Source organism: Mustela putorius, unplaced genomic scaffold (assembly GCF_011764305.1).
Source record: "Mustela putorius furo isolate JIRA1106 unplaced genomic scaffold, ASM1176430v1.1 tig00003987_pilon_pilon_pilon, whole genome shotgun sequence".
Taxonomy (NCBI): domain Eukaryota; kingdom Metazoa; phylum Chordata; class Mammalia; order Carnivora; family Mustelidae; genus Mustela; species Mustela putorius.
The window spans coordinates 5784264-5807878 of NW_025422126.1; the positions used below are offsets into that span (position 1 = coordinate 5784264).

Below are 23615 nucleotides of genomic sequence, written 5' to 3' on the forward strand. Positions count from 1 at the left end.
GTTAGGGGAGGGGCAGTACCTTGGAAAGCTCAGAGAGGGGCTCTAGATCCTAGGAAGGGTAATAAATTCAAGAATTGGGCTTCAGGGGCATCTGGGTGTTTCAATCAGTTAAGCTGATTTCAGCTCAGGTCACAATCTAAGGGTCATGACAGAGCCCTGTGTCCACACTGAGGATGGAGCCTGCTTAGGATTCTCTCTCTCTCTCTGCCCTCCCCCACCCAGCTTGTAAGCATGTGCTCTCTCTGAAAAACAAAACAAACCAAACAAACAAATGAAAAACAGGGTCTAGTGTAGTTGACATGGGGGTGATTCTCAACCCAGCAAAGGACAATCACTCTGCTTAGGTGGGCTGGGGTGACTAGTTTGCTGAATACTAAGGCAGCCCTGAGGCCCTGAGCTCTTTGCGCACAGGGTTCCCTGGGGCCTGACCCAGCCACACTCTCCAGAGAGAGAGAACCTAGAATGGGGAGGGCTCCAGCATAGAAGATGAGCAGGAAACCCGAGCTACTGTCAGGATTGAGTCTCACTCAGTTGTGCAACCTTGAGGAAAGCACTTCACCTTTCTGGGAGCCTGCCTCCTGGTATAAAGTATAGACAGGAGCTCCTCACCTAGTCTGCCTCATAGAGATGAGAGGAGCAAGCCAGAGATTTTTAAAACGTTATCTCATCCAATAAATGTTCCCTGATACCCTCTCCATGCTGAGCTCTGGGCTAACGACACAGGAGAGCAGCCAGCCCTGAGTCCCAGGTGCTGACAGTTAGAGGGGTCAGAGGAGTTCCAGCCCTCTGGTTGCTAAGTGAAATTCAAAGGAGAAAGAAGGAGCCATGAAAGCTTCCTGAAAGGGACAGCCATGAAAGCTTCCTCAAGCCAAGCCCTGAGGATCAGTGGGCTGGGCTGAAGAAACAGTCAAGGGGAGAAAGAACCCCAAGCGGGGCAAACAAACTGAGCAAAGATACTTCCACTGGATGCATCAGAGAATGAACACAGCCCCAGACAGAATTAGATGTACATTTATTGAACATCTACTGCATACAGAATACTGACAAGATTGAGGGAAGTTTCTCCAGAGAACAGAAACCCCTAAATGGCTTGCAGACTTCGTTCCAGGAGAACCTGAACAGATTAGGGGAACAGCTCCATGAAGAGGGGAGGGCAGGGAGGCTGGGAAGAGGCATTCACAGGGAGAGCAAGTAGAGACTCATTCCTTGTACCATCTACCATGAACTTGCTATGCTGGGGGAGGAAGATGGAACAGGGCAAAATGACATGGGAGCTAATTTGTCCCAGAAAAGCTTAATGCCTCATCCAGTCATATGGTAAAGGCCCCCAGACCCTAGATGATATGGCCTTTCTTGTTTCAAAGCACTTTCCATTTACTTTGTCACGATGGCCTTGAGAAGATTAGGAAGGATAGGATTTCAGAAGCCCATCTACTTTCCAGAAGTAGAAGTCGACATCCCAGAGGTGGAGAGAGGTCCAATGTCACATCACATTCACCCTGGCATCTGTTGGGGGGTTCAGCTTCCTGGGGTCAGGATGAGATTTCCTGGTGCATTGGCCCTTCTCAGATGCAACTACTATCTTGGAAAACGCCTTGGGCAAGGAGCCTGGGGCTAGGCTAAGCCCTGATAGCCGCTGGCTTTGAGGCAATTCCCTGGCCCTCTGGCTTCAGACTCCCCACTTATAAAACACAGTCCCTGCCTTATTCTCTGGTACCTGATGGTTCTAGGTTCTCTCTGCACCTCCTTTCTCCAATTGAGATGTCTAGTACCCCCCAGTCAGTTTATGGCCATACCACCCTGAACATGCCTGATCTCATTTAGTACCCACCAATCAAGGCTGCCTGCTGCCCTGAGGCACTTTCCCAAGGAGGCCATTAGCCCACCAGGAACCAGCCAACAAGGGGCCCTGGAGAGGGGACTCTGGCCTTGGCAGCTGGTCTGTTGATTCTCCGGAGGCTGAAAGCAGAAGGGGCTCTACGCAGTGGCAGAGGAAAGCAGAGACCTTTCCATTCATTCGTCCGTCCGTCCATCCATCCATCTTTCTACAAGAACTTACTGCACACTCGCTCGTGCTAGTCCCTTTGCTGGAACAACAGGGAAAAGGAGCCGTTGCCTCTCACCAGGGAGATGTCAGAGCTGGGGCTTGGAGCTGACTTGGGCCAGGGCTCAGGAGAGCACAATAGCTGAGGGCACAGCCCGAGGGGCTGTCTGAGCACCTGCGTCCATATGAGCAAAGGTAGCTCAGCCTGTTACTTATACAGACCAAGGGCATAGTGGAGGTCAGGAATGGGCTCAGAGTATGTCGTTTAGTCCCTGGATGCACGTGCTTGCATGCATGCATCTGTAAGCTTGCCGCTCTGGGAATGTCCCCAGGAACCTACATGGTCCCAGAAATACAAATGTTCAAGTATTTACATGCTTAAGAGTGTATAGACACATACCAGGATGGACTTGAATCTGTGTTAACATGTGCACCTGTATGAACGAGCCTGCATATACCTGTATGAAGCATATCTGAGCCTGCCTACAACCCTGTGTGGGCCTGTACCCACCGGCCCATGCACGTGTATGCACATCCAAGGAAGCGGGAGTCTGTGTTTCCTCATATATGGATGCATCTTGAACTGTTTATGTGTCACACATGCCTCCACATATACAGGCACGTGTGTGCGTGTACAACCTACGTGTACACCTTTGTAGACACATCCAATCCTGCAGAAACAAATACAGTTTTCATCTGCCAATACCCGGGAGTGATGACAGGGATGGGGAGAGAGAAGGAAGGGGGAGAGGAGCCCCTACCCCTCACCCAGCATCAACAGATCTGGCCTGTGAGGTTGGTCTTCGCCTGGGGCCCAGGCCACCACAGGGTCTGCCTCTTCTCCTTAAGTGGTATTGATCTCTTGGTCAATCTGTTAAATATAACCTCAGGGAAGAAGTCAACCCAACAATTGTCCCTAATTCAGGAGAAAGACTGACTGATTGTTATGGGGGGGGGCGGTGAGAGGGGGGAGCCTCTATCCCTACCAGCTCTGCTGATAGCAGAATGGCCTGTGGATCAAGTGTCAGCCTCTCCAGCCTGAATAATTCATGCCAAGACCAGGAGTGCTCCCTTCTCAGGAGCATATCTCTTTAAATCAAGTCTGGAGCTTCCCAGTTCTGGAAAAAAAAAAAAAATCCAGAACAAAACAAACCTATAAACAGCTCAGGCCCTGGCCCCCTCTGGGACCACCCCCCCCAACTCAATGCTGCAAAATCTGTTAGCTTCTCCAAATCTCTAGAGCTCCAAACCCTCCCACCCTTTTAGCATTTACAGGTGGGATACCCTGGAGGGGAGGAGGAGCAGTCCAACAACCCCAGGGGCCTGATACCGGGTGGAACAAGCTAATGGGGTGCCCAGGTGCTGGAGTAGGGAGAGGACGGCAAAGAGCTGAATCACCACACCCACCAGGTCCTAGGGCCTAGGAGAGTGCCTGGGGGAGGAGTCCAGCCTGGTGGAGGAAACCAGATGGAAGAACTCCCAGCAGAGCAGCCCGTGAGTTGGAGGGGAGTGGAGGGCGTGGGGAGGGGTTGTTGCTTTCTTCCCTGAGTGGTGGACGGATGGGGTCGAGAAAACGCTGGTCCCACAGGACTTGCAAGAGTGGTGACCCAGCCAGGCCTAATGTAACTGGGGTTGCTGAGGGGGGGACCAGGGCTGGGGATTTTCCAGTCTCTGCTAGCACAGCCCTCTCCTTGGTCACACAGATCAGGAAGAGGCTGAAAGATGAATAACTTTCTTAGCCCACCCCTCATCCTTGCCTGTGCTTGTAGGGGGAACCCTTAAGTCCTCCCCCCAGTTCTTGCTCTGTGGTGCTGACCCACCTGCCAGCTCTCCCCCGCTCGGCCCCGCCCCACACGTGCCGTAGAGGGAGGAGGAAGGAACCAGCTTAAACGATGGGGGGGGCGGAATGGGGGAGATGAGGGTAAAAGCAAGTCAGAGCCTGGGAGCGCCAAACTTCTCAGCAGCCCCGGAGCGGGAGAGGGGGGAAGAGAAAGCGCAGCGGCCGATAGCCCTGATTCTCGGGAGCCTCCCACCCCGCCTCTCGGCGAGGAGGGCGCGGAGACTCCTTTGAGGGGAGGAGGAGGAGGCCGGGAGGCTGGGAGGTTGGGAGGGCGGGGGGGTGAGGGGGAGACAAACCCTGCCCATTCGGCTTGGAGCCCGGAACGGCCGCGGAAGTCGGAGGCCAGCGCGCAGGGCGAGGAGGGCACCGGGGGCGGGGGGCTCCGCTCCCCGACTGACCCCTCTCGCCCCAGCCAGGAAAGTGAAGGCTCCTCGGACTTTAGAGCCAGCGGACGGACCGACCGCGACCGCCAGCCGCTCCGGGTCAAGGACTTGCCCCGCCCGCCCCCCTCCCCGCCCCCAAGGCGCTCCGAACTCACTGGTGAGCGCGGCGGCCCGGGCGCTGGATGCGGGGGCAGCTGCGATGGCCCCGCGCGCGGGACAGCCGGAGCAAAGGGGGCCGCTCCTGCCGGGGCTGCTGCTGGTGGCGGCGGCGCTGAGCCGGCCCGCCGCACCCTGTCCCTTTCAGTGCTACTGCTTCGGCGGACCCAAGCTGCTGTTGCGCTGCGCGTCGGGCGCGGAGCTCCGGCAGCCGCCGCGGGACGTGCCTCCCGACGCGCGCAACCTCACCATCGTAGGGGCCAACCTGACGGTGCTGCGCGCGGCCGCCTTCGCCGGCGGGGACGCTGACGGGGAGGAGGCGGCGGCGGGCGGTGTGCGCCTGCCGCTCCTGAGCGCGCTGCGCCTCACGCACAACAACATCGAGGTGGTGGAGGACGGCGCCTTCGACGGGCTGCCCAGCCTGACGGCTCTCGATCTGAGCCACAACCCGTTGCGCGCCCTGGGCGGCGGCGCCTTCCGCGGGCTGCCCGCGCTCCGCTCCCTGCAGCTCAACCACGCGCTGTCGCGAGGCGGCCCCACGCTGCTAGCCGCGCTGGACGCCGCGCTCGCCCCGCTGGACGAGCTGCGCCTCCTGGGCCTGGCGGGCAACGCGCTGGGCCGCCTGCCCGCCGCCGCGCTGCATCTGCCGCGCCTGGAGCAGCTGGACGCGCGCCTCAACGCCCTGGCGGGCCTGGGCCCCGACGAGCTGCGCGCGCTCGAGCGCGATGGCGGCCTCCCCGCGCCGCGCTTGCTGCTCGCGGACAACCCCTTGCGCTGCGGCTGTGCCGCGCGCCCCCTGCTGGCTTGGCTGCGCAACGCCACGGAGCGCGTACCCGACTCCCGGCGCCTCCGTTGCGCCGCCCCGCGGGCGCTGCAGGACCGGCCTTTCCTGGACCTGGATGAGGCGCCGCTGCGCTGCGCCGACGGCGACGCGGACAGTCGCGGGGAAGAAGTGGACCTCGCCGGCCCGGAGCTTGAAGCCTCCTACGTCTTCTTTGGGCTGGTGCTGGCGCTCATCGGCCTCATCTTCCTCATGGTGCTCTACCTGAACCGCCGCGGCATCCAGCGCTGGATGCGCAACTTGCGCGAGGCCTGCCGGGACCAGATGGAGGGCTACCACTACCGCTATGAGCAGGATGCCGACCCGCGCCGAGCGCCCGCCCCGGCCGCCCCCGCTGGGTCCCGCGCCACCTCGCCGGGCTCGGGCCTCTGAGGGTTGCCCCTCTGGGGTTGACGGCTGTCCCTGCCAGCTGATGACTTTACTGGGATTGCCTGGCCTGAATCATGGGTGAGACGCCCACGAGTTGGGGGCATTCAGACTTGCTCCTGACCAGCCTGAGACCTTTGGATTATGGCATTCCCCCACCCCACCCCCATCCGGAGGCCCCAAGCTGTATCCCTCCTCCCCAACCTCTGAGAGCTCTCACCATCAAGGATCAAGAGACACCCTTGCTGATTCCAGAAACCCTATCTGCCCATCTCAGGCTCGGACACATCCTTCCCGAACCCTCAGAAGCACCCTCCCCCTCGAGAGACTTGGCCAGGAAACTTTGTCCTACCATCCGAAAGCCCCGGGACTGCCTCCCACCACCCTATGCTTTGAGGCCTGACCTCTCTGGGAAGCATCACCTTAGACATCACTGACACCCATCTCCAGCTTGGAGACCTCAATTCCCTTCCCAGGCCTTGGGGACCCTCTCATCCCATTCTGGTCTTGGAAGCACCCTTCTGAAGGCTTTTGTGGGCTTTGAGCCTTTTTTCTCATCCCGGAGCTCTGAGCCTTCCCATTGTCCAGACACCCACATCCCAGGGTTCTGAGGGTCGGGCACCCTCCCCCAGTCTGGGGTTATATTTCATACTATCCCCAGCACTGCAGCTCTGGCTCAGGCTCTTCCCTTTCTTGACCCAGGCTTGGGGCTCAGCTCCATCTGTCTCCCATCCCAGGGATAGTCACACCCTATTATAGCCTTAGTATGGAACAGATCCTCAGCCTTTCTCACTGGGGCTCTGATCCCCCAATACTCAGTGCTTGTCCCTAATCTCAAGACTCTCAGCTCTTCACCTTGATCAGAGTTTAATCCCCCTGCCCAAGTCTTAGACTCTCTAACCCCCCCCCCCCCCCCCACACACACACCCATTGCTTGCATTCACTGGGGCAGGGTCCAGTGAGGAATCCATTCCTGGGGTGCCCACCTCCCCTTTCCTCCTGGGAGGAGCTCTCCAGGCCTGCAAGACAGGTCCCGAGGCCAAGCATCCCCCAACCATACTGGCAGATCCCCTTGGAGGAGTTGAGAGTCCTAGGGGTTCAAAGCAGTTGGTTGGGCCTCAGAACCAGGATCACCCATATATCGTGGCCTCAGAGAGGGGTAAGGGTGAAGGCTCTGAAGGGCTGGGTGCTGCTGCCTGCAAGCTCTTTCCCACCCCTGTAATTCTCCTCCTGTGGAGATCCCTTGCTGCCATGCCCCCCCCCCATGCCTTTTAGAAGAGGTGAGGGGCCTCATCTCTTGTCTCAGGCACAAGCCCTCCTGTTTAAGGTCAGAGCCTCAGTGCCCTGCCTTCTGCATGATCCCAAAGCACAATTGGTGAGTGGGGAGGAGGCTGCCCCCTCCCGACTCCCATTCCCTAGGTCAGGCAGAATGGCTGGCCTGTGCTGCCTCTGCACACAGGAAGTTCCCCCTCCCCAATATACTGGCTTGAGGCCTGCCTTCCCATCCCCTCCCAAGACATCTGGATCTCCCTTGGGCAGTTTTCTATAAAGTCTACAATAATCTCGGATACTCTACCCTTGTAAGTGGTGCCATGTCATTCCTGCTGATCTTGGGGTGTTGAAGGAGGTGGGAGGGGACACTTGGTAGAGCATTTGGGACCTCCCTGAGGTGAGGTAGTCACCTTTTGGTATCTTCTCCTGGCATATGGGAGAAGAAAAAGGCTCTGACTGCGTGTAGCAGGATTGAGGGGAGACTCACAGAGGGACTTCCCACTGGGATTCCATCGCTCTCCAAACCAGCCTGCCTTTTATCCTCTGAGAGGGGGCTTTCCATAGCCAGGGTGACATCCTGCACTTCCTCTACATCCTTCTACCCTGTCACTCCTCATCACTGCGGTGGGGGTGGAGGAGGTGAGGTTGGACTGGAGGCACGGGGGAGGTGCCATTGGACTGGAAACATTAATTAGCGTCAGATGAGGCCATCAGGGAGGAAATCCAGCTACAGAGAATCAGAGGCAGTTAATTCAGGCAGGAAAGGAGGGATCATTATTTAGTGCTTTGGTGTCATCCCCTCTGATGAATTATCTGACACTCCGTTATAACTTGTGTCATGCTATGCTGTCCTGGGGAGAGGACTACAGACTGCACCTCGGGTATGTGAGAGGCTGAGAGGGGGTGGGTATGGATAATATGACCCCTTGAGATATGGGGATCGAGGAGACAGGTGAGTTCTGGGCCATCAGGGCCATGGTAAGAGGTTTATTTCCTGCCCCAGGGGCCCCAGACTGGATCATCTCACATTCAGTTTCTCAGACCCCTAGAACCTCATGGCAGAAGGCTAGTATTCTGGCACTTGTGCATCTTAGAGCCACATAATGCTAGAACTTGTGCCTTTTAGACACTGGAAAGGACCTCAGAGATAATGTGGGAGGGGCACCCTCTCTTGATGAGAGGTACACTTCCTCCCCTCCTGGGAACATCCCTTTCATTGCCAGGGGCGTCTGCCTGGAATTCCCTGACAGCCCCAGCTATGCCTTGGGCCCAGAAGTATACCTCACCCAGCACTGCTCCTCACAGAGTTGGAGACTCCCAGTCATTCCTCGTGAGAAGGGCTCAAATTCCCTTGAAGCGATCCCACCTGTGAATGACCTTCGGAATGACCTTCTCCGGGTTCTCCAGGACAAAATGGAAGGCTATCTCTAACACAGGTTAGAGACCTGTGTATCTAACAGGTTACCTCCCCAGTTCCAAAGACATGCCCTCGTAATGTAGCCTGAGACTACAGTAGGTCTTGGCAAATAAAACATGGTGTTCGCTATGGGTTCGTTGTCAGCAAAAATTTTTGAGGGTTTTATAGGAAGGCTGCTGCTAAGCTAAGTACCAAATCAATAGTTGTCAAAAATCAACTAATTGAGTGCCTAGGGTATGCCAGTTGATATTTCACCTTAGTGCCATTCACCAATTCCCATTAAATGTCCTTTTTGGGGTGCCACCCTTTTTGTAAATCCATCAGTGACTTTAGTCTGATGGGACTCAGTAGGGCCCTTGGGCCCCCAGTCTTGCTTCCTTTGCAAATCCAGCCAGCCATTCCTCCTCTACTGACTACAACTTTGTCAGTTCTAGAGAAGCTGATGACCCAGGGAGAATCATATACTTTTATTTACTTTTTAAAAATTTTTCTTAACATATAATGTATTATTTGCCCCAGGGGTACAGGTGTGTGAATTATCAGTCTTACACAATTCACAGCACTCACCATAGCACCTATCCTCCCCAGTGTCCATCACCGAGCCATCCCATCCCTCCCCCCACCCCCCCACAACCCTCAGTTTGTTTCCAGAGATTAAGAGTCTCTTATGATTTGTCTCCCTCCCCGGTCCCATCTTATGGGAGAGTCATATTTAATCACAGTCTAGAGAAAAGAAGTCCCGGGAAAAAGAGCTTAGAGTAAGGGCCTCTGATCCAGCCTAGAGAGACTTCTACTTAGAGGAAGCTCCTCGTGAGCAGAGTTTTGAAAGATGAGTAGGATTCTGAACAGAAGGATCAGCGGTATCCACTCTGTGCAAAGCCCTGGAGGCAGGAAGATCTTGGTAGTCTGAGAACAGGGAAGACCACCAGTGGCTGGGGTTCAGTAGGTGGAGGTGTGTGCCTGAGATGCTCCCCACCTTCACTGGGAGGCTCTAGAGGGACCTCTGCCCTTGGAGGAGAACTCAGGGAAGTGGAGACTTGGAATATGAGAAGCAGGAGAGCTGCCCAGTGCCTCTTACTTTTGCTTCCTTCTGTCCATCCTTTTTATGCCACACCTCATGCTGGGCACTGAAGACAGAGGAGTCAGACAAAGCCATGCCCATGGGAGCCCAGAAGGGAGGGGGACAAGTGCAGTGGCTATTTTAGGAGCCCAAAAGAGAAAGGAAAGTGTGATATGGAGGGGTCTGGCTGGCCCTGCCCTGATATTCTGATGTCACCCACCACTCCAGCCACTCTCAGCAACACCCAAGCCTCACCGAATGACCAGCCTCCCCATCTACCCCAATGCTGCTAGTGCTGCTGGAAGTCTGATCTCCTCCATCTCCACCCCTCTGTCATTGCCTCCTGCAGCCAGGCCCACACCTGTGGTGGCCAGGAGACAGGGGGCTGTGGGAGGAGGAAGCCAGCTAACAGAGGGCTGTGGAGGACTCTCAGCCTCCATCAGTGGCTCCCAGCAGGCCTCGGAAACCTCCCTCAACCTCTTATGGGCAAAAACCCTGATGGGCATCCTTCCCCAGGGGAGGGGCATCTCTATCCCTCCCTGAGAGGAGAGAGGGCTTTGCTCTGGTACCCCAAGCTCCATGGTCCCCAGATATAAAACTCCTTCTTCCTGAGCCTCTACTTTCTGCTGAGCACCCGATGAGATGGGCCAGATCCTGCAGCTGTCCCCAGTAAAGACGAGGTCACTATAATAATGGAAGCACATGTGGCCCCTAAATAAGGGGACCAAACAGTCCAGGAAACTTCAGAGAGTGAAAGCGGCCACTATTAAGAGTTAAATTGGGACAAGAACAATTCAGGACTGTACGAGGCTGGTGGGCCTGGGACTCCAGTGACTTTTGACAAGACTGGAGGGGAAAAGAGAAAGTGCTAGACTGCTAGACTTGCTAGTCTACCAACACTAATAATAATACACTCCCAAACCTTGACCTTATCCTCCAGCCATGCTGAACACCTTCTTGAATGCCGTTCTCCAGCTACAGCAAATGACTCCGATTTAAGTACCCAAGCCCAGTGATTCCAGGCCCTGTGTGCCTTTGCTCACATAGCACTCTCTGCCTACTATGCCTTCCTTATGCAGAGAGCTTCAGGACAACTTGAGTCCCCTCTGCTGTCCTAACCTCACCTTTCTTCCAATCACTGTCCCCCCCCCCAAGACCTTTATTTGTATAGATCAGTTTTCTGTCCCATTGTCCACACCAGATGAGAAGTTCCCCTTGGGGGCTGGGCTCCCTTTTGGTGACCCCCAGTCCTGGGGCACAGAAGATTTACCAGCACTGTCCCTGCCCCACAGAGATCCACATCACACAGGGCTTGTGGCCTCCCTCTGCTGCACTCAGATCTGAGCTCACTCCCTTTGACTCTCATAAACTCCCACCTCATCCAACTGAGGTTGTGGTTATATAAGATGCCTGCGTGGTCAGCTCCTTGTCACTATTTGATAAAAGTGAGAAAACAGAAAGAAAATGCAGCTATAGAATATGTTACCGTGTACAACATAATTCAGCCTTAGCTTCTCAACCTTGGCTTTTCAGTGTGGTTACAACTTTGGGGCCCTCCATTTGAAATACTTGTCTGGTATCCTATCCGGGTAACGTATCTCAGCCTGTCACAGGTCTTGGTTCCTTTACCCAGAGAGCCGCAGCGACATCTGTTGGCCAATTTGTGTCAGGGCAGAACCAGCTTTAATTTTTCTTGCATACATGCATCATTTGCTGGTGGACGTGGGAAAGTTCCTTCTTTCATTTAGCCACAATCTGTCCAACAAGTATTTTATAAAGTGCCTACTATGTGCTAAGCACTGTACTGGGAAGAAGCTGGGAGTTGTTCTAGGCACTTTAGATATATTAACCCATTTTAGCCTGATGACAATTCTGCGAAGTAGTTATTATTCCTACTTAGAAATGGAGAAGTCAAGGCACATAAATGCGAATGATTTGCACAAGGTCATATTGGATTTAGAACCCAGAGCCCACGTGCTCAGCAAGGGCTTAAGCAAGCAAGACACTTCTTATGAGGGAAATAAACAGAGTGATAGAAGAGCGATGGGGAAGGATAGTCAAGGACTACCCTGATACCAGGGTAGTCAGGCAGACCCTTCTGAGAAAGTGGCTTTCACTGTAAGCTGGGAAGCTCCATAGGAGCTATCAGGCTGTGCAGAAGAAACAGTGGGTGCAAAAGTGCTGAGACTGAATATCCAAATATTGGATGGGAGGTCAGTTCTGGCCAATGTCCATAGCCTTCCTTCACCTGCCTAACTCCTTCTCAGCCTTCAAAACTCAGTTGAAGCAATTCCTCCCCTAAGAAGGCTGCCTGATTCCCCATCTCACTCACCCCAGCTAAACATGATGACCCCTCCTTAGTGTTCTCATGGCATGCCGTGAATACATGTCAACCCTATCTCCAGTAACCCTCAGCAGCAATTCCAAACCTTTGTTGTCATGTCTTATCCTCCTGTGAATCCGTGAGCTCCTGAAAGAGATTATCTTATTTATCTTTATGTTTTCAGGGTCCAGCATAAACTGCAGCAAAGGGCACGTGCCTAGTAAATATTGTTTGCATTCTGTGATATAAGCTGTTTACTTTGGGGATGCCTGGGTGGCTCAGTCGGTTAAGCAGCTGACTTTGACTCAGATCATGATCCAGGTGTCCTGGGATCGAGTCCCACATCAGGCTTCTTGTTCAGCGGGGAGCCTGCTTCTTTCTCCCTCTGCCTGCTGTTCCCCCTACTCATGCTATCTCTCTCTATCTCTGCCAAATAACATTTAAAAAATAATAATGATAATAATAAATTGTTTACTTTTTTGTCCTCCCCTCCTTTTTCTTTTTCTTTTTTCTTTTCTTTTCTTTTCTTTTATTTTTGCTTTTTGCTTTTTTATTGAGACACATATTTGCATAAAGTAAAATCCACTCTTTTGGGCTTGCAGATGATTTTGACAGTCAAGATACAGAACAGTTCCATTGCCCTCTCCCCCAAAATCCCTCTCATTAGTCCCTTTATAGCTGACCCTCCCTCAAACCCAGCCACTGGCAGCTAGTGGTCTGTTTTCTGTCCTTATCCTTTTGCCTTTTCCAGATGTCATATAAGTAGAATCACACATATGTGTCCTTTCAAGTCTGTCTTCCTTCACTTAGCACCATGTATTTATGATTCAGATCATTGCAAGCATTGCTAGTTTGCTCACTTTTACTACAGAGCAGGATTCCCTGGTACAGCGGTACAATAGCTCATCCCTCCACTCCAGCTGAAGAACGCTTGGGTTGTTTCCAGTTGTTGACAATAAAGCCATTTTTAAGGTTCACATACAGGTTTTTGTGAGAACATACCTTTTCATTTCTTTGGGGAATAGAACTGCTAAGTCTTATGTAAGCATGTTTAAATCTGCAAGGAACTGGCAGACTGTTCTTCCAAGTGTCCACACACTTCCCATTCCCACCGGTAGTGTGGATTGTTCACTCTCTACGTCCTCCCAGCACTGTTCACTGAAAAGGCAATTGGATTGCCTTTGCACTTTTTTGGAAAAATGATTGGTGGTGTATATACAGGTCTATTTCTTGATTTTGTCCCATCTGATGTCGATCTCTATTCTTTTTTATACTACCACACTATCTTGGCTATTATGGCCTTGTGATAATTCCTGAGATCAGGTAGCAGAGAATCCCACTTTTATTTTTCCTTTTAAAGATTGCTTGGCTAGGGATGCCTGGGTGGCTGTCGGTTAGGTGTCTGTCTCCGGCTCAGGTCATGATCCCTAGGGTCCTGGGATTGAGCCCCGCCTTGGGCTCCCTGCTCAGAGGGGAATCTGCTTCTCCTTCTCTCTCTGCTCCTCCCCCTGCTCATGCTCGCTCGCTCACTCTCGCTTTTGCTCTCTCTCAAAGTAATTAAAATCTTAAAAAAAAATTGCTTGGCTATTCTAGTTCCTTTACCTCTCCATATGAATTTTAGAATCAGCTTGTCTCTATCTGAAAAAAAAAAAAAAAATCCTGACGCAATCTTGATTCACATTGCATTGATTCTAAAGTCAGTTCAGAGAGAACCGATATCTTAACGTATTCAATCTTCCGATCCATGAACATGGTAAATGTCTCAATTTGGTGATTTCTTTCACCAGCATTTTGTGCTTTAAAGATGTGTGTAGAGATTATGTGTATATTCTGTCACATTTGTACCTCAGTATTTCCATGTTGGTGCTGTTGTAAATGGTGTTATCTTTTGATTTGGTGTTGTCTTTTTAATTTCAATTTCCAAAGCTTAGATGTTACTATCCAGGAGTACAATTGATTTTTGTGTATTGATCATGTATCCTGTAACCTATGTAGCCTCATTCATTAGTACTAGAACATTTTTGGGGTAGAATTCTTGGGCTTTTCTACATAAATAATCATGTTGTCTGTGAATAGAGAACATTTTATTTTTTTCTTTATAGTCAGTAGGCCTTTTATATCTTTTTCTTGCCTCCCTGTATTGGCTAGGACCTTTAATAGGATGTTAAATAAGAGGGCTAGGAAAAACCATCTTTGCTTTGTTCCCAGTCTTCAAAGAAAATCATTTGCCACCATCACGACACCGTTTCACCACTAAGTATGGTTATTAGATTGTTATTAGATTAAGGAAGTTCAGTAAGGCTTCAGGTTGTTGTTGCTTTTTTTAATCAAGAGTGGATATTGAATTTTGTCAAAAGCCATTTCTGCATCTATCGAAATAATTTAGCAGCACCTCCCAGATTTGTTTATTTTTGTTTTCATTTTTATTTAATTCAGAATATTTTCTAATTTTCCATGTGATTTTTTTCTTTATTAATGAGATTGCTTAATTTCCAAGTATTTGTAAAATTTCCAGATACTTTTCTATTATTAATTTCTAATTCAATTCTGTTACAGTCTGAAAACCTATTTTCTATTATTTAAATTATTTTAAATTGGTTAAGGTATTTTTAGGCCCACAAAATTATCTTTCTTGGTGAATGTTCCATGTGCACTTGAAAATGATACACATTTTATTATTTTAAGGTGAAATATTTTATTAAGATAAAGTAAGCCATGTTAGTTGATAATGTTCAGGTCTTCTCTATCTTTATTCATTTTCTGTCTTCTTACTCTACTGATCACTGAGAGGGGAGTGTTGTGGATTTGTGTATTTCTCCATTTAGTTCTATCAGGTTTTGGTTCAAAAACAAATACTTCTTCCATATTTATGGTCCTGTGTGGATGTCAGGATACTCCTTCTCAATTGTGGTATCCAGGCCAATATGACTATTTCTACTTTGGGGGTGCGAAGATTGAGGAAGAGCTGGTGATTTGCCTATTAGGTCTCAGATCTAATCTCCTGACTTTTCTGTTCTGTATTGCGAGGCACCCAGATCTGCCAAAAGTAGGCATGGGCCTAAAATCAAGGGGGCAGAAAGAGAGGAGTGATTCTCTCTCTCTCTCTGCTTTGGGTAGCATCCCCAGCGACAGACGTGTTTCTCCTGTGGTCTGAATTCCTCAGATACCTTCCTCAATGATCCTATTTCCTCAGGGCTGTCACTCCTCACCCTGTCCTTCCACTTCACGGGTAGTAGTGGTTTCCGGTTTACACCTAATCTCTGGGTCGCCTCACGTCCCTTGCCTCACTTGCATTTTAACCTTGCAACATTATAGCCAGTGTCATCAGTAAAATCCCTGCTACTGAAATATGGGCGGAGGCTATTTCTCTGGACCTAGACTGATACAGACCATATGGGAAGGCTGAATGAGAGCCCGGAGCTGAAGCCTCCTGATTCAAATGTCAGCATCTTCCCACCACCCTCTCTGGTCCAAAGGGAGCATCAGAGGAAAGAGACTACCTTCTCAACCAGGAGGGCAATCTTTGATCTAAGTCACATATTTTAGAGGAATGTAAAAACAAATTCTTTTTCATACATAATCAGTTTTCCAGGAAAGCCATCTCACATTCATTGGCATCCCCCTTTTGTGTTAACGCAACACATTATCATTTAGAACTTCTAATCTTCCTCACATATATCCCCATACTTCCCATGTGTTCTTTTGGAACAGGCATTGGGTAAGTCATAGGAAAGTAAAGTGACTTTGGGGAGACCCACGGAACAGGAGATAAGTACTGAATAAGACCCAGGGCTGAGACTGGGGCAGGATTCCAGCTGGAGTGGTTGGTGGTGCCAAAGAGAAGATGGGATGGCTTTAACCTGAGCAGCAAATCAGGGGTCATGGGATCCAGTGATGTCTGAGAGTTTTGGCAACATTCCCAGGGCCAGAAGACTGGTAACTGATGGGGAGGGGAGGATCTCTTTGTTAGTTTCCAGAGAGGGTGCAGAGACTAGATTGGAGTTGGGGCCACAGAGAAGGGAAGACAACACCTGACCCAGTCACGGGTGCTGTCCAACATTCCGAGGCAGTAGGGACAGGATTTGCTGATCTAGGTCTTGCCATAAGCTGATGAGACAGAAATGAATGCACGTGGAGCATCTATCACAATAGACCTTTAATGGTCTCCTATTTATGGTTCTCTTGTTCATTTGTCCTGTTAGAGTTGAATAAACTGTAATAACTTATCTGACATAATAAGGAATGCCACAGGTACAACAGATAAACCTGGCAGGTGGCCCAGGAAAGAGGGTGTCACAAAATAATCACTTAACAGAAGGGCTACAGACCTGGAGACCTGTCCCAGCCACCTGTCACTCCCTGCGTCCAGGATCCACATTCAGCCAGGCTGAATGCTGGCTCCCATCCGGTAGGAAGAGGAGGAATCTCCCATAGCATCTGTGGCTGGACCTTAGCGCTGAGCAGAGATGGGAAGCAGAGTAGAGTCTGGGAAGCACAAGAGTATGGGAAGATGGCATTATCCCATACTCATTCCCTCAAGTGCTCTGCTGCTCTGCGGTGCAGGCCATGACCACACCCCGAGTTTGTGCGGCTCCCACCCCTCATAGGACATCACCTATCATACCCCCCATGACCTTCCTTTTCAGTAATCTGCGAGGTGGTCAGAGCCCGGCACAAGCCCCATCTTACATACTGGGGAAACTGAGGTCAGTGGGATACCTAAGAGCGTACTCAGACTGAACATAGAACTCTCTTTCTCCCATGCCACATGATCTGCTGGGCCCTGAGACCCGCATTTTCACCTAGAATGCTCTCAGTGAGAGCCCCAGGCAGGATTCTGTGTCAAGGGCTAGTCCGGGTCTCACCAATGTGCCACCCCTCAGCTAGCCCTGGTAGGGGGGCCTGGACAGATGGACAGGTTGGCAGAGACTGTGGGTGGAGGACCAATATCTCTTCCAGAACCTTCCTGTTGCCCACATATTTGCTTGTCCACAGATGTGGAAGTGGAAGCCTAGTAGAATTTCTCAAGGGAAACTGGCTGCTTTAAAGGTCTCTGGAGGGACCCTGTCATGTCCTCATGGAGGGACTTCTGTATAATGTCCTCCCTCAGTTTTCTTATGTGAGAACCCAGACATCCATCCATCTGGCTGTATGTAAAGAGGAACCTGAGACTAGTTTCTCCTTCTCCCATCATGTGTCCCATAGGCCAGGCCTGGGCCAGGGAAGTGGGGTGCAGACAGAAGTCGTGAGGTGGGGGCTGGGCCTATTTCCTTGCTCTGTTGTCCCCAGCTCTGCATGGCTGATACCAAGGTAAGACCAAACCAAACCCGGGCCAGGGAAGCTTCCATGGTGGGTGAGCTACAAAACCATCAAACGAGTATGTGTATTTGTGTAAGCAAATGCTTGGACTTGGGTCTGCAACCCAAGTTCCAGTACAAGCCACTTGTACTGGAATGCTAAAGCCATTCCAACATGAAAAGCAGGAAGAGAACCTGTGCTTGCTGATTGAAGATCAAACCTCAGAATGGTGGTTTGAAGAAGCTTTTCTTCAAAAGTTTGAAGGTGGAACCTCAAGAGGCAAGACAGATAAAAGCAGAGTTGTCCTGGTAGAAGTGGGGATTGGGGAGAGCTGGAGACTGAGCCTTTGCCTCCACCCCCACTGTCCCACTGTTAGCAGCCCCTGGCGAAGCTCTGTGGAACTCCAGGGGTTCCACAGCACCTGGTTTGAAAAACCACTGCATCAGAGTGTCTATAGGTCATGGGTCCTGGGGACCTGTGCTTTGATTTCCCTTTTGGAGAGAGTGCTGGGGTGGGAGGGTGCTCCCCCTTTGTTGGCCTCTCGTTGAAGCCACTATGTAGAGGAGTGGAAGACGTGGGGATCCTGCCCCACAGGTAGGCCATTTCAGCCTTGGATGGGGGACAGAAGTGATGGACCTCCCTGGACCAGGATGGCAAAATGCCATCAGACTGCTCGACACAGCCTTATGCATGAGGGTCGGAGGGTCTATTTTGGTCCTTTTTTACTTTAAAAAGAAAAAAAAATTAGAACATAAGCCTGTGCCCATGAGACCCTATAATACAAGATTGGGGCCAATGCCTTCCTCTGGGATGGATGGAGAATGTCCAGTCCCCAGTCACTGGCAGGAAAGGCTGCATTTGTGAGAGGCTGTAACCATGGGGAGTGAATGGGTCCACAGGGACTCAGCTCTCAGGGGAATGGGCCTGGGTTTCCCCTGGACCCGAATCCCTTCCAGGTATCACGAAGGAGCCTCAGCAGCTGTGCTCGATCCTGGATTGCGGGGTGAGGGGTGGGGGAGGGCTTCTACTTTGAAGGGCAATTTCTGTTCCACCTCAGCCTTGGGGTTCTTTGATGGAATGATAGTTCAGCCCTCCCTGGGCCTGGAAGTGGGTGGCTCTCCCTCATCTGGGATCAGAGCCAAGGCTTCCTGTCCTCTGTGGGATCTGAAAGACGGGAGATGGGGGTCCACCAGGCCTGGAAGGGTCCAGGATGCCCCCTGCCCAAGCCCAATCACTCGCAATATCCATGGCTTGTCTCTCTGTCATGATTGCTGGGACCACTATATGTGGGCAAGGCATTCCTGAGCAGTGTCCACATTTCTCTCTCAGCTAGGTCACCAAAGCCAAGCTAACTGCATCTCCTCCGGGTTGATGTCTGCCTAAGGGAGAAGGGGGCAAGAGATGAAGACCATGGGAGGAGGACACAGCCCGCAGCGATCTTCCTGTGTGACTCGGAGCTACAGAGCTGACTCTTGTCTCTTCTGGGCTTCAGATCCCTTGCATCAGCTGGGGAAGGGATTACAGTCTCATTTTCTAGTTAGGGAAACTGAGCCCAGGAGGGTGAGAGACTTGCTCAAGGCTACTCAGCTGGTTGGTGACAACTGAGCTGGAGACACCGTGGGCTTCCAGGCCAGCATGCTTTTCACGGCACCATGTGGGAACCAGCTTGTCAGGGACAAGCCAAGCAGCTGAAGCAACCCCACCCCCCACCTGGTATGCCTATGGAGGCTGACCAAATAATTCAGCCCTTCTCTTCACAGGACTTCACCCTTCTCGTGGTCGGAAAGCTGAGGGAGCCCAGCTTGCCTCCGCCTGTAGATTTTCCCCCAGCGCCAGGCCTCTCCTTCCTGCCCAGACTGCTCTCTCTATGCCACCCACAAGGGGCACTGGGAGGTACCAGTGCGGAGCCCTGGGGTCAGCACAGAGCCAACACTGTGGGGTCTGGAGCCAACCAGAAGCTTTGAAAGATGATATGGGTCTTTCTCTCAGGAAGTGACCCAAGGAAACACTCCAGCCTGTGTTGCACCCAGCTGGGGCGAGTGGGGCTGAACTCCAGCCTATGCGCCATTCTCAAAGCTGAGCATTCAAATGGACGGAACCCACCTCGAAGGGGACTGTTTCTACTTCACATCAAGGCACTATATGGACTAGCAGCAGCCAAGGACCCCTAACTCCAATGGCCCCCATTGCTTCCCTCTAGAACTTTCACCTGACCATGAGCTTCCTGAGGACAGGGGCCGCCCTTCTGCAGCCTTGGGCCCAAAGAGTAAAGGTCTAGATGGGAGTATGGTACTTCCTGCAGCTGGGGGAATCAGTCATACATGGACAAATCCGAAAGGGGGAGTGTGGATGTTGAGGTGAAGAAGCTCCAGAAACCAGAGTGACAAATCTGTGAGCACAGCTGAGGGATGGAGGAAGAGGCCAGTCGGTAGGGGAGTGATCCCCTCAAATCCTCGTACCAGCCTCAAAGTTCCCAGAGGAAGACACAGGAGAGCATATGTTTGGCATGGATTCCAGCCCTTCATCAACTCTTCAACTGTCCAAGGAGGTGCGAACTGCCAGCAAGTTCTGGTAGGGGCTGGATGCCTGGGGTACCCACAGCTAGGACCCCAGAACTGGCCAGAAGATTGTGGCCGCTGCAAGCTGACTTGGCCTGCCATGGGGTAGGGCTCCCTAGAATTGCAACTTCATGAGATTCAGAAGGGTAAGGGCCAGGGTGCTGAGCTGGGCTTGTGAACTGGGCACTCTTGCCGTGGAGAATGGTTACCCAGCCCACCCCAGGAGGGGCTGCCCTGAAAAGGGTGGAGTCCCCATAATAACATTTTTGTTGTCTCCTTTTCCAGGCAAGCATGGGAACAGATAAAAGGGAGCAGGGATGGAGGAGACATTCCCCTCACCCTGCTAAGAAATATATTTGCTTGTGTATACGGTGAGCCTTAGGGGGTCTGCAGCCACAGGGAGCTGTGAGGTACCCAAGGCCCTATCATAAACAAATCTAAGCTTTGTCTTCTTTAATACTGGGCCTTAGGGCCAAGCAGCTCATGCTAGCTATGGCCACAGCTTAACATCAGACGACCCTCCAGTGGCCCAAGAGGGGCATGGGAATGGATGGGCTAGGAGATCTCCAGGGCCCTGCCAATTCTGGGGCCCTGAATCATCTCTGGAGGCAGAGAGACCAGAGTCAGTGGTCTGGATGGTTCCACCCATCATACCAGAAGCTCTAAGGTTTACAAATTCTTCAAGGCCAGAGTTGGGAGTTCCCACTGACCAGAGTCAGTGGTCTGGATGGTTCCACCCATCATACCAGAAGCTCTGAAGTTTACAAATTCTTGGAGGCCAGAGTTTGGGTCTCCCTTGGAGACCAGAGTCTGGTCAAACCCTTCAGTCTTCTAGGTGAAGAACTGAGGCCCAGAGAGAGAAAGAAACTTGTCCAAGGTCACACAGTAAGTGGGCATCAAAGACCAGACAAGAACGAATACCTTTTATCACTTTCTGCCTCATCATCTGCCTTGCCCTGTCCCAAGTCCCAATCACATCAACCCCAGCCAGTGGGTACCAGGCATCCATGACACCAGGACCTACTGGGGGATCATTAAATCCCCAAGGAAATGAAGGGTTCCTTGCTACCCAGCAGCCCCCTTCCTTCTAGGGGAGGACATCTTGATGGACCACGCCACCTCCTGGGGCAGGAGGCCCTTTGACTGTGGGGGTGATGACCCCCAAGCACACTCTCCCACCCTGCAGGGCCAGCCCAGCTCAGCCCTGGAGGGCTGTGAAGGGAGGTAGTAGGGGACTGGACCAGTGTCCCCAGCCCCATCTGGACCTCCAGCCTTACTTCCTGTGGGATCACTAATTGCTCTTAAGTCTACAAAGGAGGGAATTGAGCAGATACTCATCTTCCTGCCCCTAACCCCCATCTCGCGGAGCCATCCTTCTGGAAAAGCCCCCAGGAGCTTGACCTCACTATGAGGCCTGTTGGTGCTTTGCGAACACTCCTCCCTTCTCCCTCTGTGCATGTGTATAGATATGACACACGCATAAGGTACAAGGTAGCTAGGATGTCACATCCTGAGAGGACTGAATTAGACTTGGGCTAGTTCACACAGCTTGCCTTAGACTAGGTAACTGCTGGTAAGAAGGTCAGTCCAGTGGCTTTTCTCTACTTCTGGGGTCTGTGAACCTTCACCAATGTCACTGTGAGACACAGGGGGACACAGGATGAGGACGGAGGGGTGGAAGGGGAGAGGTGTTTGGTGGGTCCGGACTGTAAAAAGTATTGAGAATCAATCCACAGGTGTGCCTCTCATGGCCAGAAGAGGGAGGCCCTCAGCGTGGTCATCTTTTAGCTGCCAGAGCTGCGCCAGCCACCTGGGGCCACAGGCATCCTCTCCCGTGTCTCGAGCTCTCTGCCCCACCCTCCCTGTTCTGCTCCTCATCCCAAGTAAAATCCCAAGGCCAGAGCCCGGATGGCCTTCCTGGGGGTCAGCAGGAAAAGAGAAGAGGCTGGAGGGGTGACCCATGAGTGGGGTGACGGGGGAAGGTGGTCCTCGTGATCCTGTTGGCGTGGGGCCAATCCTGAGGCCAGAGGTTCACCACGGTGACCTGGAAGACCGCTGGGCACCCCCGTCCCCCGGAAGGAACTAGAAGGACAAGGGGGAGGGGTAACAAGGACAGGAAGAAGACGAATAAACATCCTAGTGCATGAATGCGGACCTGGAGCTGCCCGGAGGAAGGGCCGGCCCCAGTCTATCTGTCGTTGAGCTGTGGCGAGCCAGTACCATCCTCTTCCTCCTCCTTGTCATCCTTCATGCCTTTCAGTCTCTGGCGGGCAAAGTCCTCAAACACGATGTCGTCATCGCTGGTGGGAAAGACAAGGAAAATGGGGCCTGTTTGCCAGGCAGGGAAGCAGGCAACCCCAGAGGCTCAGAGGGGACTCAGAGGCCGGTCCCTGGGGCAGCCTGTGGACAGAAAGCCCTTCCAGGCTGGCATGTCTAGATGCCCTCTGGAGACAGTGGGACTGGTCGCATCCAGGCTCCAGCTAGTTGTGGAAATCCCAGAGGGATGCATGAGTTCAATTCTCATGCCTAAGGGCTGGAAAGTGACCAGCCTGGAAAGTGACCAGGACTGGACAGTGACCCGGTTCTGAAGGATCTGGGAGTGGGGGAGATATCAAAGAGGGATGAAGGTGCAGTGTAGCTAGGCTGGGGCCAGAGGGAAAACTTAGTCCTACCCGGAGAGACCCGGCCACCAGCATATTTCGAATCCCCCAGAACCGGCCCAAGAAACCATACCACCCACCAAAAGAACTACCCTCAGGAAGAATTCTTGTTTCTGCACAGCACCGTGTGGGCTTGGCTTGGTGGAAGAGAAAGCCACAAAACGCCCTTTCTCCAGGGAGCTGTCAGCCCACTCTACCCTGAGTGATATTGGATAGGAGGAGGTCTGAGGGTAGCAAATCTAAATTGTGGGGTTAGAAGAAGGGTAGGTGGGGAAAGGGGGCACCTGAGTGGGCTTTGGGGATGAAGGCTGCTTCTAAGAACAGTGAGTTCTGTTCTATCACGTAACATGTAGAGTTAAGCCCACCAAGTCCCCCACCCCACAGAATTCAGCCAGCCCCGTGAGACATCCTCAAGGCATGACTTGAGACCCCACACCCCCAAATATCTCCTGGGAGACAATGAAAGGGTGGATTTGGAGCTGGAGAGAAAGCTGCTTGGCTCTGGAGGTGGTTCAGGAAATCCGCCCAGGTCCTCCCCCTCTGGCCACTGTCCGGTGAGGCGATGGCCTTTGACAGCAGGAAAATCCGCATCTGTCCTCAGGAGTCAGAAGCAACAAGAGCTCCCCAAACCTTCCCCACCCCACAGCCTGATTCCACTGGCTGGGTGCAGGCAAGGCTGGAGAGCCAGACCCAGGGCCCCCGAACCCAATCAGCCCTGTGAGAGCCGAGCAGGCGCTGCGTGCGGACGAACAGGATTGACGGACGGACGTGCAAGGATGAGGGAGGAAGACAGACCCCACCAAGGCAGGAGGAAGAGGAACAGGCACGGAGGGTCCTTCAAGTCACATGCAGGCAAGCGGGTTGCTGAAGAGGCGAGCAGAGGCAGCTCTCAGCACATGGGGTTAGACCGGCTGTTCTTCAGGGGTTAATAAACATATATGCAAATGACCCCATTGCCCCGCCCCCACCCCAGGCACGCCCCCCCCCACCCCTGCGACGTCTGCGGGCAGGGTTTGGCTTACTTTGTGTCAAGTTCTATGAGATTGGTATCTACTGGCGCCTCGTTCTCTGGAACTAAACACAGGGTGGGCAGAGGCCCTTGGGTTAGTGGGCAGGGCAGGGGGCACAGGGCAAACAGGCACAGGTCCCCACCCTAAGGCAACCAAGCTAAGGTGGGGAGGGCTCAGAAAGAAGGGAGGTGGGGAAGAAGTGTTGGTCCCTGGTCTGGAAAACACCCCCCAATCATCCTAATGGCAGGAAGGAGAGTCCAGGGAGGGTCCAAGGAGGCCCCAGAGGCCCCTAGCAGCTCCAGGACAGAAAAACCTCTGGACCCTGCTCTTTGGCATGTGTTCTGCATGACTTAGATTATTTTCTTAAATACATGACTTGCATTTAGT

General features: G+C 52.4%; 2 protein-coding genes across 14 annotated transcripts in view; one reads left to right on the top strand and one right to left on the bottom strand.

The window, feature by feature from the left end:
* Positions 1-4188: 4188 nt before the first annotated feature.
* TPBGL (trophoblast glycoprotein like) lies at positions 4189-7198 on the top strand. The gene has a single exon (XM_004768035.3). The coding sequence runs from the start codon at positions 4467-4469 to the stop codon at positions 5634-5636; it is 1170 nt and encodes a 389-aa protein (XP_004768092.1). The 5' UTR covers positions 4189-4466; the 3' UTR covers positions 5637-7198.
* Positions 7199-15840: 8642 nt separating this feature from the next.
* The window catches only part of ARRB1 (arrestin beta 1), a 74687-nt gene continuing 66912 nt past the window's right edge, over positions 15841-23615 (bottom strand). For all 13 annotated transcript variants that reach the window (XM_045071504.1, XM_045071501.1, XM_013064326.2 and 10 more), the window contains 2 exons: positions 23241-23292; positions 15841-21858 (listed from right to left, as the gene is read on the bottom strand). In XM_045071504.1, the coding sequence (XP_044927439.1) occupies positions 21747-21858; positions 23241-23292 (164 nt within the window). In that variant the 3' untranslated portion in view covers positions 15841-21746. The remainder of the gene's footprint in view (positions 21859-23240; positions 23293-23615) is intronic.

Bases quoted from the DNA above. Each gene is read 5' to 3' on its own strand.
- TPBGL (XM_004768035.3), top strand. From the start codon at position 4,467: ATGGCCCCGCGCGCGGGACAGCCGGAGCAAAGGGGGCCGCTCCTGCCG.